The 16,550-nt window shown below is 40.1% G+C and overlaps 1 protein-coding gene across 1 annotated transcript in view; it reads left to right on the forward strand.

Moving 5' to 3' along the window:
* Positions 1-16,550, forward strand: part of Cd2ap (CD2 associated protein) — a 64,087-nt gene that overhangs the window by 8,258 nt on the left and 39,279 nt on the right. Inside the window, exon 2 of the mRNA XM_051204346.1 lies at positions 12,899-13,059. Coding sequence (XP_051060303.1) covers positions 12,899-13,059 — 161 coding nt within the window. The remainder of the gene's footprint in view (positions 1-12,898; positions 13,060-16,550) is intronic.

Here is a 16,550-nt window from a genome sequence, read left to right on the forward strand (position 1 = left end):
TAGTTGCTAAAGTGCTTGGGAAACAACTCATGAGGACCTGAGTTTAGATCTCCAGCCTCACGTTAAGAAAGCAGAACAAAACAAACCAGTGCACCTCTAATCTAGTTGCTAAAGTGCTTGGGAAACAACTCATGAGGACCTGAGTTTAGATCTCCAGCCTCACGTTAAGAAAGCAGAACAAAACAAACCAGTGCACCTCTAATCTAGCACTGGTGAAGTAGCCCTGTGCCCAGCAGAACTGGTGGAGTTCCAGGTGCACTGAAAGACCCTGACTTAGGTGGAGGACCTGTGAGATGGCTCAGTGAGTAAAGGTGCTTGTCACCAAGCCTGATGACCCATATGGTAGAAGGAGAGCACAAACTGACTTCCACAGGCAACTGGAACTCTCATCTTCACCCCACTCCTATATTAGATAAATGTAAGCTAGATGTGGTGACACATACCTTTATCTTAGCACTTGGGAGGCAGGGGCAGGGCAGGCAGATGTCTTGAGTTGAGGCCAGTTGGTCTACAGAGTTGAGCTCCAGGACAGCTGGAGTTACACAAAAACCATGTCTCTAAAAACAACCCCCCCCAATAAATAAATGTAACAACAATTACAAAAAAGATATTTAAGTGCAAATGAGGAGAAACACTGGCATTGATCTCTGGCCTCCATATGCACATGCACAAACATACCACCAAAAAATGTTCTCTTAAGATTTGCAGTAGACATTAATTAAAATTCCTTCCCTGCTCCAGGAGGTTGAATTCCAAGGAGTATTTTGCTGTGCTGCTTAGTGTGTATATTTACTTGTGCATGCATCACATAAAACGAGAATTCTCCTTTCTTTCCTTTGAGATGGTCTTACTGTGTAAACTTGCCTAGCCTGGAATGCACATAGTCCCTGCTGGCCCTGAACTCCCAGGGATGCTCTTGTCAGAGTGCTGGACTTAAAGGCTTGCCACCATTATGTCTGCCTAAGCCATTCTTGTTTTCTTAGTTTCATCATTGATACACATCTGCTAGAACTGGGCAGCCTATGATCAAATTCTCCATAGTTTGACCGATTGTGGCTTTTTGCTATGGTCTGTATTTGCTGTACAGATCAGCCTTGAAGGTTGAGAGCCACATCTGGCAAAGATTGCTGGTGAACCTAGTGTGCATTTTTAAAATTTGAAGCTTGTAGGAGGTTTTTATGTGAGCCTAATGGAAGAATGTATGAAAATATTTCTGAAGTATTATTTTTTGTTGGATATTTAACTGGTGCTGATTTATTATACTTAAGTGTACTTTCTCATGGAAATTAATGAAATAGCCTTCAGGCTTATTTCATCCTGTATTCTAAATAACAGTTTCTGGCACACATGTGATTTATTGGTGTATTAGAGTAGTTTAACTTTTTCCCATTGAAATTTTATAACCTCCTGAGAAATATTTTTTTTGTTTTTGATTTTTTCTTTTTTTTATTTAATATTTTTTTTTATTTTACATATCGATCCCAGTTCCTTCTCCCTCCCATCCTTCCATTGCCCCCACAGACCCCCCCCCCCCCCATCCCATCTCTCAGGGAAGGTGAGGCCTTCCATGAGGGATCATCATAATCTGTCCAGTCATTTGGGGTAGGGCCTAGGCCCTCCCCAGTGTCTCTAGGCTAAGGGAGTATCCCTCCTTGGGCAATGGGCTCCCGAAGTCTGTTTGTGTACTAGGAATACATCCTGGTTCCATTGTCAGAGATCCCATAGACTGTCCAGGCCTCTTAACTGAGACCCAAATTCAGGGAGTCTGGGTCAGTCCTGTGCTGGTTTCCCAGTTGTCAGTCTGGGGTCCATGAGCTCCCTCTTGTTCAGGTCAACTGTTTCTGTGGGTTTCTCCAGCCTGGTCTTGACCCCTATGCTCATCACTCCTCCCTCTCTACAACTGGATTCCAGGAGTTCTGCTCAGTGTTTAGCTGTGGGTGTCTGCTTCTGCTTCCATCAGCACTGGATGAAGGCTCCAGGATGGCATATAAGATAGTCATCAATCTCATAATCAGGGAAGGGAATTGAAGCCTCTCCACTATTGCTTAGATTGTTAGTTGGGGTCATCCTTGTAGGTCTGTGGAAAATTCCCTAGTGCTAGATTTCTCTTTAAACCTATAATGGCTCCCTCTATTATGGTATCTTTTTTTCTTGCTCTCCTCTATTCTTCCCCTGACTCAATCTTTCTGCTCCCTCATGTCCTCCTCTTCTCCCCTTCTCTTTCTCCTAACTTCCCCCCTCCCAATTTGCTCCTCCTGAGAAACTTTTATATGACCCCAGATATGTACACATATATAAAATAGGCATGCAAATTGTCTTAATTAGGGTTACAATTGCTGTGATGAAACACCATAACCAAGAGCAAGTTGTTATATTTCCACAGAAGTCCACTGGGGGAAGTCAAGACAGGAACTCAAAAAGGGCAGGGACCTGGCTGGAGTCAGAGCTGATGCTTAGGCCATGGAGAAGTGTTGCTTACTGGCTTTCGTGCTCAGCCTGTTTTCCTATAAAACCAGGACCACCTCTCCAGGGTGGCCCTACTCATAGTGGACTGGGCTCTCCCACATCAATTACTAATTAAGAAAATGCCTAAGGCTGGCCTGTAGCCTAATCTTGTGGAGGCATTTTCTCAGTTGGGATTTCCTCCTCTCAGATGGCTCTAGCTTGTGCCAAGTTGACATAAAATTAGCTAGCACATAAATCAAGCATTAATGAAAATAATCAAAAGAAATTTATTTTAAAACATTTCTTTGGACACAAGCATGTCTTAGCACACACTTGTAATTCACATGCTTGTAATTCCAGCTTTAGGAGGCAAAGGCAGGTGGAGCTCTGAGCTGGAAGCCAGCCTGATCTACTGAGAGTTCCAGGACATAATGAGACCCTGTTGCAGAACAAACAACCCCCACCCCCCAAAAAAAACCCAAACAATTCTTTGTGTGTGTGTGTATAAATATATAAAACTTTTACCATTTATTGAAGGTGAAAGCAAATGTATATATTGAGATAATTGTGCTTGTTTTTATAGATTTAGCTTATTTATGCGTAGTGTTTGCCTGATGTATGTCTATGTGCAGTGTGTGTGTACTTGGTGTCTAAGAAGCCAGATGAAGATATCAGATCACCTGGAACTGGAGTTGAAGAGTTGTGAGTCACCATGTGGGTGCTAGAATTGAACCCAGACCCTCTGCAAGAGCTGCCAGTGTTCCTAACTGCTGAACCATTTCTCCAGCTCCCATGCGCATGAATTAAATCTTGGCAGACTCTTTAATACTGCATGATATTCAGATTTCCAGATGATTGGTAATTTTAATTTTTTTTTTTTTTGTTAAGTCATTTCTTACTGTAACCCTGGTTTGCTTGGAACTTGCTTTATATATTAATTTGACTTTGGCTTTGTAACAGTCATCTGACCTCTGCCTCATGAGTACTGGAATTACAGGTGTGAACCGTTATTCCTGACTGATACTTGATCTTATAATTGTCAGTGCTGGGAGATCACTTCATGTAAATATGTAGTATAAAATGGCAGAAGTGTGTTCAGAGCCATGAAAGAAACTGTTGGAAATTCTATCCTAATCCAAAGATGACATGCATTTTTTTTCTGTTTGTTTGTTTTTAATTAAATGCAGTTAATAGTTTAAAGAGCACTCCTCAGGTCAGACATTGTAATCCAATTCAATCCAGTGGTATACTTACTTGGTACTCATGCACTGAAGAGTGATAGTAGTCTTTTGTTTTCTGTAATTAAACTGTCTTGTTTCTATAAGGGACACAAACCTTATACAGTAAACACTGTAGTTCATAAAAATAAGAGTGCTCGTTCTTGAGTCTGAGCAGTGTTCAGGTAGTGTTAGTTAGTGTTGCCTGGCATGGGGCATGTGCAGTGTAACGCGAGCATGGTATGTATTTAGAAGGTTCATTGAAGATGTGCCATATAGCACGGGTGAGTGCCACCAGAAGTGTCCTAGATTCATTTTGTTTGGTTTTGAGTTAATCTTTGGTCGTTGTGTTCAGAGACCTCTTGTTGTTACCACATATTTTTTGATTTGCACTTTGAATTATAAGACTTTGAGGTTGTGAATCACAGCTAAGAGGCATAATAATAGTATATTTAAAGCTTCTAAACAACATTTAGATTGCTATTTATAATTGTGGTTTAGCTTAATAATACTGTATTTGGTAATACTTTAGTATTTGGTAATACTTTAGAGTATAATTTCTTTTCTTCCCTCCCCAGGCTGTCTGCCCTAGGATTGGCTGTGTAGCGCAGCCCAGGCTGGCCTTAACATATGATGCTCCTGCTTATGCTTTTCAGGTGTTGGGATTATCATATAGACTACCACCACCCGAGCAGGAAGCCTCATCTGTCTGTCTGTCTACCTACCTATCTATGTACGTACGTACATATGTACGTATGTATGTATCATCTACCCATCCATCCATCCATCCATCCATCCATCCATCCATCCATCCATCCATCCATCCATCCATCCATCTGAGAAAGGGTCTTACTAAATAACCTTGTCTGGCCTGGAACTTGCTGTGTAGATCAGGCTGGTCTCAAACTCACAGAGATCCACCTCTGTGGCGATTAGTCCCTAAGTGCCGAGTCTGAGGTTTCAAACTGTGTGTCACCATGCTTGGCCAGTAGCTACATTTAAAATATCATCATAGAGCCGGCATGGTAGTGTACTCTACAATCCGGCCTTCAGGAGATATGGCAAGAAGATTGTGAGCTGGAGTTTAGCTTAGGCACGTCACAAATTCCAGGCTAGGCCTCTCAAAAGGAAGGCCTAAGAGAAATATTTCAGTAATAACTGAAAAATGTTGGTGAAAACCTCATAAGGAAGTAATTTAGTTTATAGGAATGTAATAAGGTTCTGAAAAAGTGACATGGGGACACATTTCATAGTCCATCAGTGTTTTTTTTTTTTTTTTTTTTTTCTTCTTTTGTGTGTGGTCATGGGTACACATATGTCATCAGGTCACAAGATACATGTGAACTCAGGTCACCATGCTTTTTTGAGGCAAGTGCCTTTTTTTAAATCTATTGAGACGTCTGGCTGGCACAAGGCCATCAGATTTTATATGCAAAATATTTTGTGAACCTTTGTGATGGAATTGTTTGAGAAAAGGACCTATGTCTTCATGGTATGTATGTGTATTTTGAGACAGGTTCTTACACTGTTGTGTAGACTGGCCTAGAACTTACTCTAGTTCAGGCTGCTCTCCCGCTTTTTGTGGTCCATCTCAGCCTCCTGAGTGCTGATTACAGGCATGACCCAACTGCGACTTTTTTCAGGGACTTTTTCAGTGACACTTGTAATCTGATAAGAGTTTTGAAGAACTTTAAATAGCAGTTTGTGCTTTAATAATTTCTTAATTAATTTTTGCTAATGCTAGTTCTTTTCCTTTTTTTTGGTTTTTCGAGACAGGGTTTCTCTGTATAGCCCTGGCTGTTCTGGAACTCAGTCTGTAGACCAGGCTGGTCTCAAACTCATAGAGATCCTCCCGAGTGCAGGGTCAAAGGCATGCACCACCCAATGCTTGGCTTGTGCTAGTTCTTTTTAACCAGTCTTAGTATACTAATTTTTTTTTCTCAGAGTAATAATTATTACTATTATCCCAACAGTAAATGCTTTGGTTAAATTCATCAAATATGATTTGAAACCTTTGTCTTTATCATTGCAGACAGATGTAGTTCAGTTGCTAGAAATTTCCAATCCCCTCCCACTGCATATGGAATGCCTGTAATCCCAGTCCTCAGGAGGTGAACAGGAGGATCAGAAATTCATGGTTATTTTTTGCCTGTGTGGAGTTCACAGCGAGTCTGGGTTACAGGAATCTGTCTGGGAAAAAAAAAAAAAAAAAAATGGACAAAATGCTTGTACTCTAGAATGTGTTTGTGATTTAGTGATTGTTTATTAGGTATTTCTGTTTTAGATACATCTTAAAGCTCTTTTCTATGTATCCTTTAATTCTCACAAATCTATTCATTTTGAGTACTGTTATTAATCCTTGAAAAACATTTTTTATATTTATTTTGTGTGTGTACGTGTGTGGGAGTATGCATGTGTCACAGTGTATCTTTCCTCTACTGGATGGGTCCTAGGGATTGAACTCGGGTCATCAGAATTGGTGGCAGGCACCTATGCTCGTTGAGCCATTCCCTTGGCCTTGTTATTATAGTTGGGGGAAACAATGCAACAGCAGTTAATTCAAGACCAAGGCCTGAAACTGGGCAGGCCTGTTCACTGCTTGAACTCTCGGTACTGTAGGGTAAACAGCTTATTCTTTCCTTGGGAGCTATTTAGGTTGTAGACATTCTTGATCTAATCCTACTAAGTTCATCCAGATTGTAACTTGTTTTGGATTTTTTTTTTTTTGGAGACAGGCTTGCTCTGTGTAGCTTTGGAGCCTGTCATGGAACTCACTCTGTAGACCAGGCTGGCCTCAAACTCACAGAGATCGCTTGTCTCAAGTACTGGGATCAAAGGTGATCGCCACCACAGCCTGGCTGGAATTTCTTTTTATTGTCTCCTCTTTATTTCTTGGTGCTGAGGATTGAACCCCAGGCTCTTAACCTCTGAATTATATCTCTAGTCTTTGTTTTTGACTCATCAGGAGTTCAGAGAACTTTGTTCTTTTTCTTAGATGTCTCCTAAGTATGCTTAGATTAAGTCTTTTAAAGGAATTACCAGGTAAATATTTGCTGAATGAAGGTTGAACATGATTATACATGTTTTATTGTATATGAAAAATAATTGACTGGCAATCACAGTTAACAAATTTGAAATGAGACTTTAAAATTCCATGCAATATATTTCAGTTCAGTGCTATGCATAGCTATTGATTATGTATTATGCCAGGCATTATAAAACATGATTCCTTGCTCTTTTCATCAAAGAATTTAGTTTCTTTTTTAAAAAGTATTTTTGAAGGATGCCTAGAAATATGAAGAAATAAAAACGATTGTTTCAGAAATTTTCATGATCCATGCATCTGATGTTACAAGTGTTTGCATTTGTCTGTATAACTTAATTAAAAAAAAAAAAACTGCCTAGAAAATGAGTGAACTTTTATAGCAAATTCCTATGTTTTCCTAAGTTAAACTTGTTCTCTTGTGGTATTTTTGCCAGTTATTCATATTTGAAGTATGTTTACCATGTTAGGTATTGCATTGAGCTTTTAATGTCCACAAGAGTAAAAATATTGGTGATTTCAGTTTTTAGAAGTATAGAGATTGTTGCTTACCCGAGGTTAGATACAGGATATGGGGGGGTCAGGCTGTGACTTGCATTGGTCTGGTTTGAAAGTATGCCTTAAACATTTAAACCATTTTACGAAAGGGAGGAAATGTTGAGTTAAGCAAAGAAAATAGTAAGATTGAAACAACTACTTTATTATATGCAAATAAAGAAGCTTAGCTAGGCACAATGGCACTCTGAAACCTGTCACCTCAGCTACTCTGAAAGCTTAGGAGACCAGGCTGAGCAACTGAATGAGTCCCTTTCTCAATACAGAAACAGAAGCATTCCAAACAAAATTAACTTTCCTAGAAATTGTGGATGGATACCATACACTGTGGAAGTGTTTGAGAAACTCCTTTCTTTTAAGATACTTTTTAACAAATACACTGTATTACACATTGCATCTGTCTTAGTGTTCTTTTCCAGTGAAGAGACCATGACAGCTCTTAAAAGGAAAACATTTAGTTGGGGCTTACTTAGGTTTTCAGAGATGTAGTCCCTTAATGTCATGGTGGGGGAGTATGGCATTGTGCAGGCAGACATGGTGCTGGAGAAGTTGAGAGTGAGTTCTACATCTGGATCCACAGGCAGCAGGAAGAGAGAGAGTCACTGTGCCAGGGTTGGGCTTTTGAAACATTAAAGCCCACCTCCAGTGCCCTGCTTCCTTCAGCAACACAACACCTATTCCAACAAGGCAACATCTTCTAATCCTTCTAAGTAGTGGCATCCCTCCCTCCCTCCCTCCCTCCCTCCCTCCCTCCCTCCCTCCCTCCCTCCCTCCCTCCCTCTCTCTGAGTTCAATACAACTTCAATGAACAATTTATATGGTATGATTTTGGTCTGACTTGAAAGAAGATTAATACTATTATTTCTAGTATTTTCTTGAAGTTAAGAATTGAAATTGAGGAATTAAGAGGTAGATGTGGTGTCCATACCTGTAATCTCAGTACTAGGGAGATTAGGCAAGATTGCTATGAATTTGAGGCCAGTTTGGGTTATGAAGCCAGACCCTATATGTCTGGGGTTGGGGTGTGATAGTGGGAGGAGTAAGTAAAAAGAAACAAACAGAAACCCTAAGCAAGGAATGTAGAAACTTAATGCATATTCCAACTTGATTTTTCCTAGTATGAGTTTTGTGTGTTATTTTGGGAGAAGGAATTGATTATATGCATATGACAAGTTCTTTGCTAATAGTTGTAACTATAAGTAATTAGTCCTTGTTAGGTCAAAGTAATTTTTAAGTTTTGAGGTTGTTTTTGTGGGTATGTCACCAATTGATATGTAATATTAGAAGGGATAGACTACTATGAAAACATTAACTGATGAAATGTCCTGAGAAATGTGGTTGGAGTATACATAGTGTACACCTTTACATAGTACTTGAGCAGGAAGAGGAGGAAGGGGTTACAGTTGGAGTCTGAACTGTCCCCTTAAGCTCTTGTTTTGTTTGCTTGATCTGACTGGGGGAGCTTGTTGAAACTAGGAGGTGAGGTTTGGTTGGAGGAAGTAGCACTGGGGTATGTCCTTGAGTTTATCTTGTTGCTGGCATTTTGTCAGTGTCCTGTATACTGTGATGTGAGTTGCCATGTCTTCTATTGCTGCACACTGAATTTTATGAAATGCTTTTGAGCATGTTTCTCACAGCAATAGAAAAAGTAACCAATTCACCTGGTAGATTTTATGTGCCCTTGCTTTTGGTATCTTAAGAGTGACTAGAGCTGGGGATGTAGCTTAACTGATAGAATCTTTGCCTGTTATGTACGAAACCTTGTGTTCAGTGCATAAGACTAGATACATTTTTAGGGTGTGGTGGTGCACACCTGGGATCCCAACACTTGTCTCCTGCTTGCAACCCCAATATTGGAAGTGGAGGCTCACCTTGAATAAGTAGGGCCCTGTATCTAAATAAAGAGATAAATGCACATCTAGAACGTAGGCATAGTGGATCATGTTTTTAAATCTAGCACTCAGGATAGCTGGAAGTATGGGGACAGCCAGTGTTCCATAGTTTCAGGACAGTCTGAGCTGTAGTGTGTGATCCTCTTTCAAAACAGACAGACAGATACATACACACACACACCCCAAATAGAAAAAAAAAAAAATACTACTTACTTCTGAAAATATATAAGAAATGCTGCTTTTATCATTTCTGAATTTAATAATTGATAACTGCTAACAGGGGCTTTAGGGATGATACTGGTGACTTTTGATTAATATTTTTACATGGATCTAATTTTGTAGAATCTAATGGATACAGTAACATTAAACAATACTAGTCAGTTTTGTGTTTTATAGTGTTGTTAAGGAACATGTGTTTAGGCTTAGAAATAGCACCATAGTCTTTAGTTTGAGGCTTGTGTTTTTACCTGGTTTGGACTTGTAACTGTAAACTGTTTTAATGATTGCTCAAGTAGGTCCCAAACAGTTCAGATTCCCCTAGTGTCTTAGTTTTGTCTCCCAGCTTGTCTTTGAGTATATCTAAATGCTCAGATAGAATGTGCATCTTTTGATTCTTTCAGTTATAGTTCATTGTTACTAGAGTGTCAGTGTAGCTATAAAAGGTGATGGAGGATAGTATTCTATGATCATAAAATTATGTTTTAGTCTTTCACTGGGTGTAAGATGGAATCTACATTTTGCTGCTCTTTCAATTGTAGCTCCCTATATGGGTGTCTTGGGGGGGAGTGATATGTAAGGTGGGGGATTCTATAATCTCCTTTTTCTGTATTATATTAATTTTCTGTGTGTATGTCTATGGAATGCACACACACACACACACACACAGACCTATATGTCGAAGCTATATATATGGAGGATATATATATATATATATATATATATATATATATATGTATATACACACACATATGTGTGTGTGTATATATGTAACATGGAGGCTATATATATGGGGGCTATATATGTGGAGAATATATATTATATATGTATATGGAGGCTAAGTGTTGAGTGTCTTTCTCGGCTGTTCTCTACCTTAATTTCTGATAGGGCTTTTCACTGAACCTGAAACTTACTCATTTGACAGAGATCCTTCTGTTTTTGAAGTACCTCCCTCCCTCCCTCCCGAATGTCCTGGATCCAAACAAAAGTCCTGTGCTTGTCTTCTTTATTTTGAATGTTTTCTTGGATTTGTCATATTTTTGACAAGTATTCATGTAATTTTAAGTTTAAAGCATTGCCAATATTATAAACTTGAAGACAAAACTTAGTTGATATATTTTTAAATTTAGTTTACTTCCAGTTATTTTTTAATGTATGTGTGATGTATGTGGGGTGTGGAGGTACTTGGGGTGGTGGTGAGAGCAGGGTGTTAGATGCCCTTTGGCATCCTTTATTCTCCAGACAAGATTTCTAACTGAACCTGGAAGGAGGCTGCCACACTGCCTGCTTCCTTACTTTCTTCTTTTTCCTCCCTCCCTCCCTCCTTCCCTCCCTCCCTCCCTCCCTCCCAGTTGCTGGAGGTTTGAACTCAGGTGCTCCTGAGCAACCCAGTAGAACATTTCTGCAGATCTAAATAATTTACTTTTATTTATTTATTTATTTATTTATTAGTTTTGAAGTAATCAATTAGTTTTAAAAGTGGGCAGCTTTAAGTTTCCTGGCTTTATCAGTTCTGCTGGCTCTCTTAACCATATCTTCACCTCTAGTAGAAATTCTGAAAGGTTCACTTCCAAACGAAATAAAACATGACTTCACTGGGTGCTGGAGGCAGAGGCCTTTATCTCTGTGAGTTTGAGGCCAACCTGATCTACAAAGTGAGTTCCAGAAGCGGTTATACATGAAAGTCTGTCTTGAGAAAACAATAAAACAACAAACAAAGAAATTACTTCATATAACTAATCTGGGGTATTGCAGTTGGGCTTGGTTAGGGTAGCAGCTTGATAAATCTGCTTGGAGTCTTGTCTGCTTTCTGCCCTAAGCATATCTGTGGTTTTCTTTACCTGAGACTGGAGCAGTTTGGGTGTTACTTCCTGTATTTGTTTTAGATAAAATTTCCCTGTGTGGTGCAGGCTGGCCTCAGGGTCATGGTCCCCTTGCCTCAGTGTCCTGGTGGTAGATATATATGCATGTATCACCATGCCTGGCCCTGTGTTTTGAAGATGTGTGTTTGTGATTGAAGCAGAAGCTCCTGCATAATAACCAGACACTATGTCCTAGCTCTGTGTTTTTGCTTTTTAGGTCAAATGAGAAGGAAAATCAGATTTCTGAATGTGATTGGGTGGAATTAGAATGATTATGAAATAATTATCTCTACACTTTTGCCTCTTACCAACAATTTAGATATCTCAGTTTTAATCTGTCAGCCTTTAATTAAGATTTCCCAGACTACTTGGTTACAGTTAGTGCTTGAGAAGTTCTGATCTAACCTGGGCTGCAAGAAGCTTTGTTCATAAACCCAGGGGTTCAGACTATCTGAACAAAATTAAGAATCTGTAAGAACTGAGAGGGGTGTTGTGGCTGTTGATTTAAAGTGTACTTTTTTACTTTAATATTTTTGGTTGAAATGTTTTTTATTTTTCCTTATGGTTGTAGGCGGAAGAAAAGATAATGGGTATAGCTGGTAATCTGTCCTCTTACATAGGGAATCTGTTCTGCCTTTTAAAATTGAACTTGATAAAATGTACCTCTACAGTGTCTGTGACCAGAAATCCTGTAGTTAGAGCAGGCAGTATTATTTTTTGCTTTTCATTTGTTCTCTAATACTGTTGATACAAGGTAGCATTTTTGAAACATTGTGGGGCAGGAGCTGCAGAGATTGGCTCAGTGGTTAAGAATATGTACTGCTGCTTTTGCACAGCCAAGCTCGGATCCCAGCACCCACATCCAGCAGCTCTCAATCCCACATCACCCCTGCCCCAGAGGATCTGATACCCTCTTTTAGATTCCACATGCATGCACACTCACATGTGTATCTTCTTCCTACCACATAATTAAAAAAAGAAAAAAAGAAATATTGCATAGTTTCTGTGGCTTTTGAGTCTGGACACAGTGCTGTCTGGGTCCTCTGTAAGGCTGCAGTAAGGGTGTTCACAGGGTTGGGTCCTGTGGATGGACTGTTTCTAAACTCCTGTGATCATTGATATTATTCAGGTTCTTTGCTTTATTATAGTGTGGGCCTTAGCCAGAGGTCTGTTTCCGTTGTTTGCTTGTGGCCCACCCTAGCCAGCATACTAATGTAGTGGCTTGTGTCTTCAAAGCCTGTAAGTGAGAAGCAACATGGCCATTATGGTATTATTTCATTCCATACAGTTTATCATCTTTGTCATAGTCTGTTGGTTACAAGGTGATCATAGGTCACGCTCAAGAAGGAATTTTATGACAATGGGAACATAAGGGTGGCTTTATGTGTGAGATCTTGGGGCCACTTCACACTGCCACAAAGCTCAACTGTAAGAATGCAATATGTAATGAATGTACATTTTGTTTCTCTTGAGGCTCTCACTTAAAAATGTATTATATTTAGATGACCAAGGACTGTTGATGTGATCAAATATTTAAATCACTGAGACAAGCCTTATATCTTTTCAGTATTAGTTGTTGCTATACAGATTCTGTAGGTGAACACTTATTAATATGGTTTTAGAAATTTTGCAAAATAGATTTTAGACATTTGTCTTTTCCTGTTTTAGTTGACTATATTGTGGAGTATGACTATGATGCTATACATGATGATGAGTTAACCATTCGAGTTGGGGAAATCATCAGAAATGTGAAAAAACTCCAGGAAGAAGGATGGCTAGAAGGAGAACTAAACGGGAGAAGAGGGATGTTCCCTGACAATTTTGTTAAGGTAAGTATTTTCAGTTTAACTTCTTGCTTTTGCTTCTCAGAATTAACTATATATGTCAAGAAATCCATACATGTTTAAAATAAAAATACTTTAAAAGGTTTACTCTTGACATGTAGAAAAGCACAGGTATAGATGCATCTGTAACAGATTTTACTATTGATTGCTAACCTGCTGTACAGTAGTGCAGTGTTGATCTTTGTGCTAGTTTATGCTTGTATGCGTGTATGTATCTATCTGCCCATCCTTTCTCTTCTTTAAGCCATAGGTAATAGCTTTCAGTTGGGTTGCATGTTGAGCTACTGTTTTAGAATTGTCCCGCAATTCTTCCATTGGGTTTTGTTGTTGTTGTTGCTTTTCTCTCGGATTTACCAGATACATCATTGCAAATACTTTCTGCTGTGTATTTTCTTCTCTTGGTGTGTTCCCACCCCCCCCCCCCCTTTGTGTGTGTGTATGTAAAAGGTACGGAAAGTATTAGACAGTGACCCAAGAGACCATTGAAGGGGTAAGAATGGACAGTGGCCAAGGAGACTGTGTGTCCACCTACATTTTAGGCTGGCTTTATACCATTTCTAAAGTTATATAAAACAAGTGTTTTCTTGTTCCTATGGTTGACAGGCCCCATTTGGATTTGCTTTTTTCCTTCTTGAGATGGGGTTTTACTGTGTAGACTTGGCTGACCTTGAAATCACAGATTTGCCTACTTCTGCCTCCCTCCCCATTTCTAGGATTTAAAGGCATGCCACCATGCTTGGATGAAGTTATTCTTTTTATATTTGAGACAGTGTCCCACTATATAGCTCTGGCTGTCCTGGTACTTACTATGTAGACCAGGCTGGCCTTGAACTCACAGAGATCCACCTGCCCCTGCCTCTTGAGTGCTCTAATGGATTGACATAGGAGGAGGCAATGGTATGTCTTTGTTACTAGAAAGCCTTCTTGGAGATAGTAATCTCAGTACTTAGTTTTTAGTGTTAACTATTTATTCATGATGTATGTAGGTCAGAGTGTTCTGTTTTCACCAAGGGCCACTGCTGTTTCAGATCCCATTCATTTGACCAATAATTATAGTACTGCAGTTTGAGTCCTTGGTTTTATAGGCTGCTGATTATGAGGGAGTAGTCTAACCTTAGTGACAGCTAAACCTGCTAATACCTAACTGGCTGCAGCCTTTCCTCAGGAGGTGAGACCCAGGCGAGAGGGATGGCTCAGTGGTTAAAAGTGCTTCTTGTAGAAAACCAACAACCTGGGTTTGATCCTTGAACTCATGTAAAAAAGATGGGTTAGGTTGCTTGTATCTGTAATCACAGCATGCCAATAGGGAAATGGGAGCTGGAGGTAGGAGAATTATCTGGAAAGTTGTGGGCAGGCCAGCTAGCCTGTCAGAAACAAGAGTGACCCTTCCTCAGCAGAGGGAAAAGAGAGAACCGACCCATGCAAGTTATCCTCTGACCTCTGCTCATGTCTCATGACATCATGTGATGTATGCACACACACGCTAATAATAGTAATAGGAATAAAGGAATCAAGACCTCAAAATAACTGTGAGGATTCTCTGTGTAACCCCTGCTATCCTGGAACTCACTCTATAGACCTGGCTGGCCTTAAACTCAGAGATTCTCCTGCCTCTGCCTCCTGAGTGCTGGGATCAAAGTCCTGAGCCACTAGTGCCCAACTTAAATTTCATTTTTATTTATGTGTATATGTGTGCATATGCATTGCCCACAGAGGCCAGAAGAGGGAGTCAGATCCCTGGGGAGTTGGCAGTTGAGAGCCACCTGACTTGGGTGCTAGGAACTAAGCTGAAGAGCAGGAAGAATTTACACTGGGAGATCTCAGCCCTAAATCACAAGAGAGGTATGAAAGGGTCACAGGTCAAGTTAACTCCTGTCAAGGCTTTGGGTTCAAATTTATCCAAATTATGAAGGCTGTGTCTGGGAGGAATCAATAGGAACTGAAGAGGAATTGTCCACTTAAATACAGGAGGTCATAAAGAAGGCATCCTTCTGTTTGAGCCTTACTAAAATGGAGTGAACAACTGGGGCATTGCCTGTTTGCTTCTGAGCATGGGAATCAGATATAGCATGTATTACCCTATTCTGGAGTTGCTTCTAGCTGTTGGGAATCAGGTTTTACCTTTATAATTTTTGTTCATAGTAAAGAAAGGTATGCTTGTCTCTCTCAGATACAGAGCATCCCCCCCAGTCTCTTGAGAGATATGGAGGAAACCCAAAAAGAAACAGTTGCATATCCTGGCTACATTGTATTAAAGGCTAATGCCCACAAGGGATATTTTAGCTAGTATATTATGAAAAAGAGATGATTTAAAATCAGAAGAACCTACTGTTTGTGTCTATTGTTAGCGCTTTAATCTGATATAGGAAACTCATGGCAGTAGGGATATACAAAATACATTTTATGAGCATAGCCATTCCATTTTGAAAAAGGCATCTGAGTTTGGTTCTGTGCATATAACAGGGTGGAAGTGGACTAAGATGCCTCAGGCATATTGTCCTGAAAATAAAGAAAGTGAGATCCTGTATCTAAGAGAAGTGTCTACATTGAGGAAGCCTTTAAGTATAACAGAGCAGGGAATCCCATGATGGCAACCCTAGTAGGGACCTCTAGGACTTAACTGTGATGAAGATGAAGAAATTCAGTTGCACTTGATGGGGACACTAAAATAATGTACCTTGGTCTTTCCTTAGCTACCTAGTTCTCGTGATCTCTGTTAAAAGAATTCAAACAAGACACATGTAGTACAGACGATAGCTAGAGGTGATTGAAGCTGGAAGTGGATCTCTGTCCAGGGGTGAGAATAAGCAATGACCAGAGATTGCGGCTTAGTGAACGGCAGTATCATCATCTGATAGTTGCTCAAGCCAGGAACTTGGGTATCATCTTATCTGAGTTGGAGCTGATGAATTTTCAAGTTTCTCAATATTTTGAATATTTTCTGAATCTTTCTAAATTTGTCTGCTCTGTCATTGATTTGGAACATTCATCACCAGTTGCACCTGTTATTCTTTTGTTATAGTTTTAGGATAAAACTGGAGGGGGTTCCCACATGGGAGACCACCAGGCGAGGGTGACCGAGGCAGAGGGAATAACACGCCAGACAGCCAGAGCTTGAGTGAGAAGTTTATTTAGAAAGGGGAGTGAGGGGGAAGGGAAAAGAGACATAGAGACACTGGGAGCGGAAAAGGAGAGAGAGAGAAGAGCTGGAAAGGGCAAAGAGAGCATAAGTGTGTGTGGGCGGGGTCTGACTTTTAAAGGGTCCTTTGCACCTGCTTGCACACTAGTCATGGAACCCTGGGCTGACCAGGGTACTGCCTGCGTGCATTCTGCCAGGTGACAGGGGCAGGCCGGGGTAATGCCTGAGTTCTTCCAGCACCTGTTTGCCGTAAGCTTGTTGGCATACTGCACATGCTGCCCCCTTGCATTATGGAAGTGTTTGAGCATTGTCCCACCTTATTGGTAGTATATTTCAG

The sequence above is a fragment of the Phodopus roborovskii genome, unplaced genomic scaffold (genome assembly GCF_943737965.1).
Source record: "Phodopus roborovskii unplaced genomic scaffold, PHOROB, whole genome shotgun sequence".
Lineage (NCBI taxonomy): Eukaryota > Metazoa > Chordata > Mammalia > Rodentia > Cricetidae > Phodopus > Phodopus roborovskii.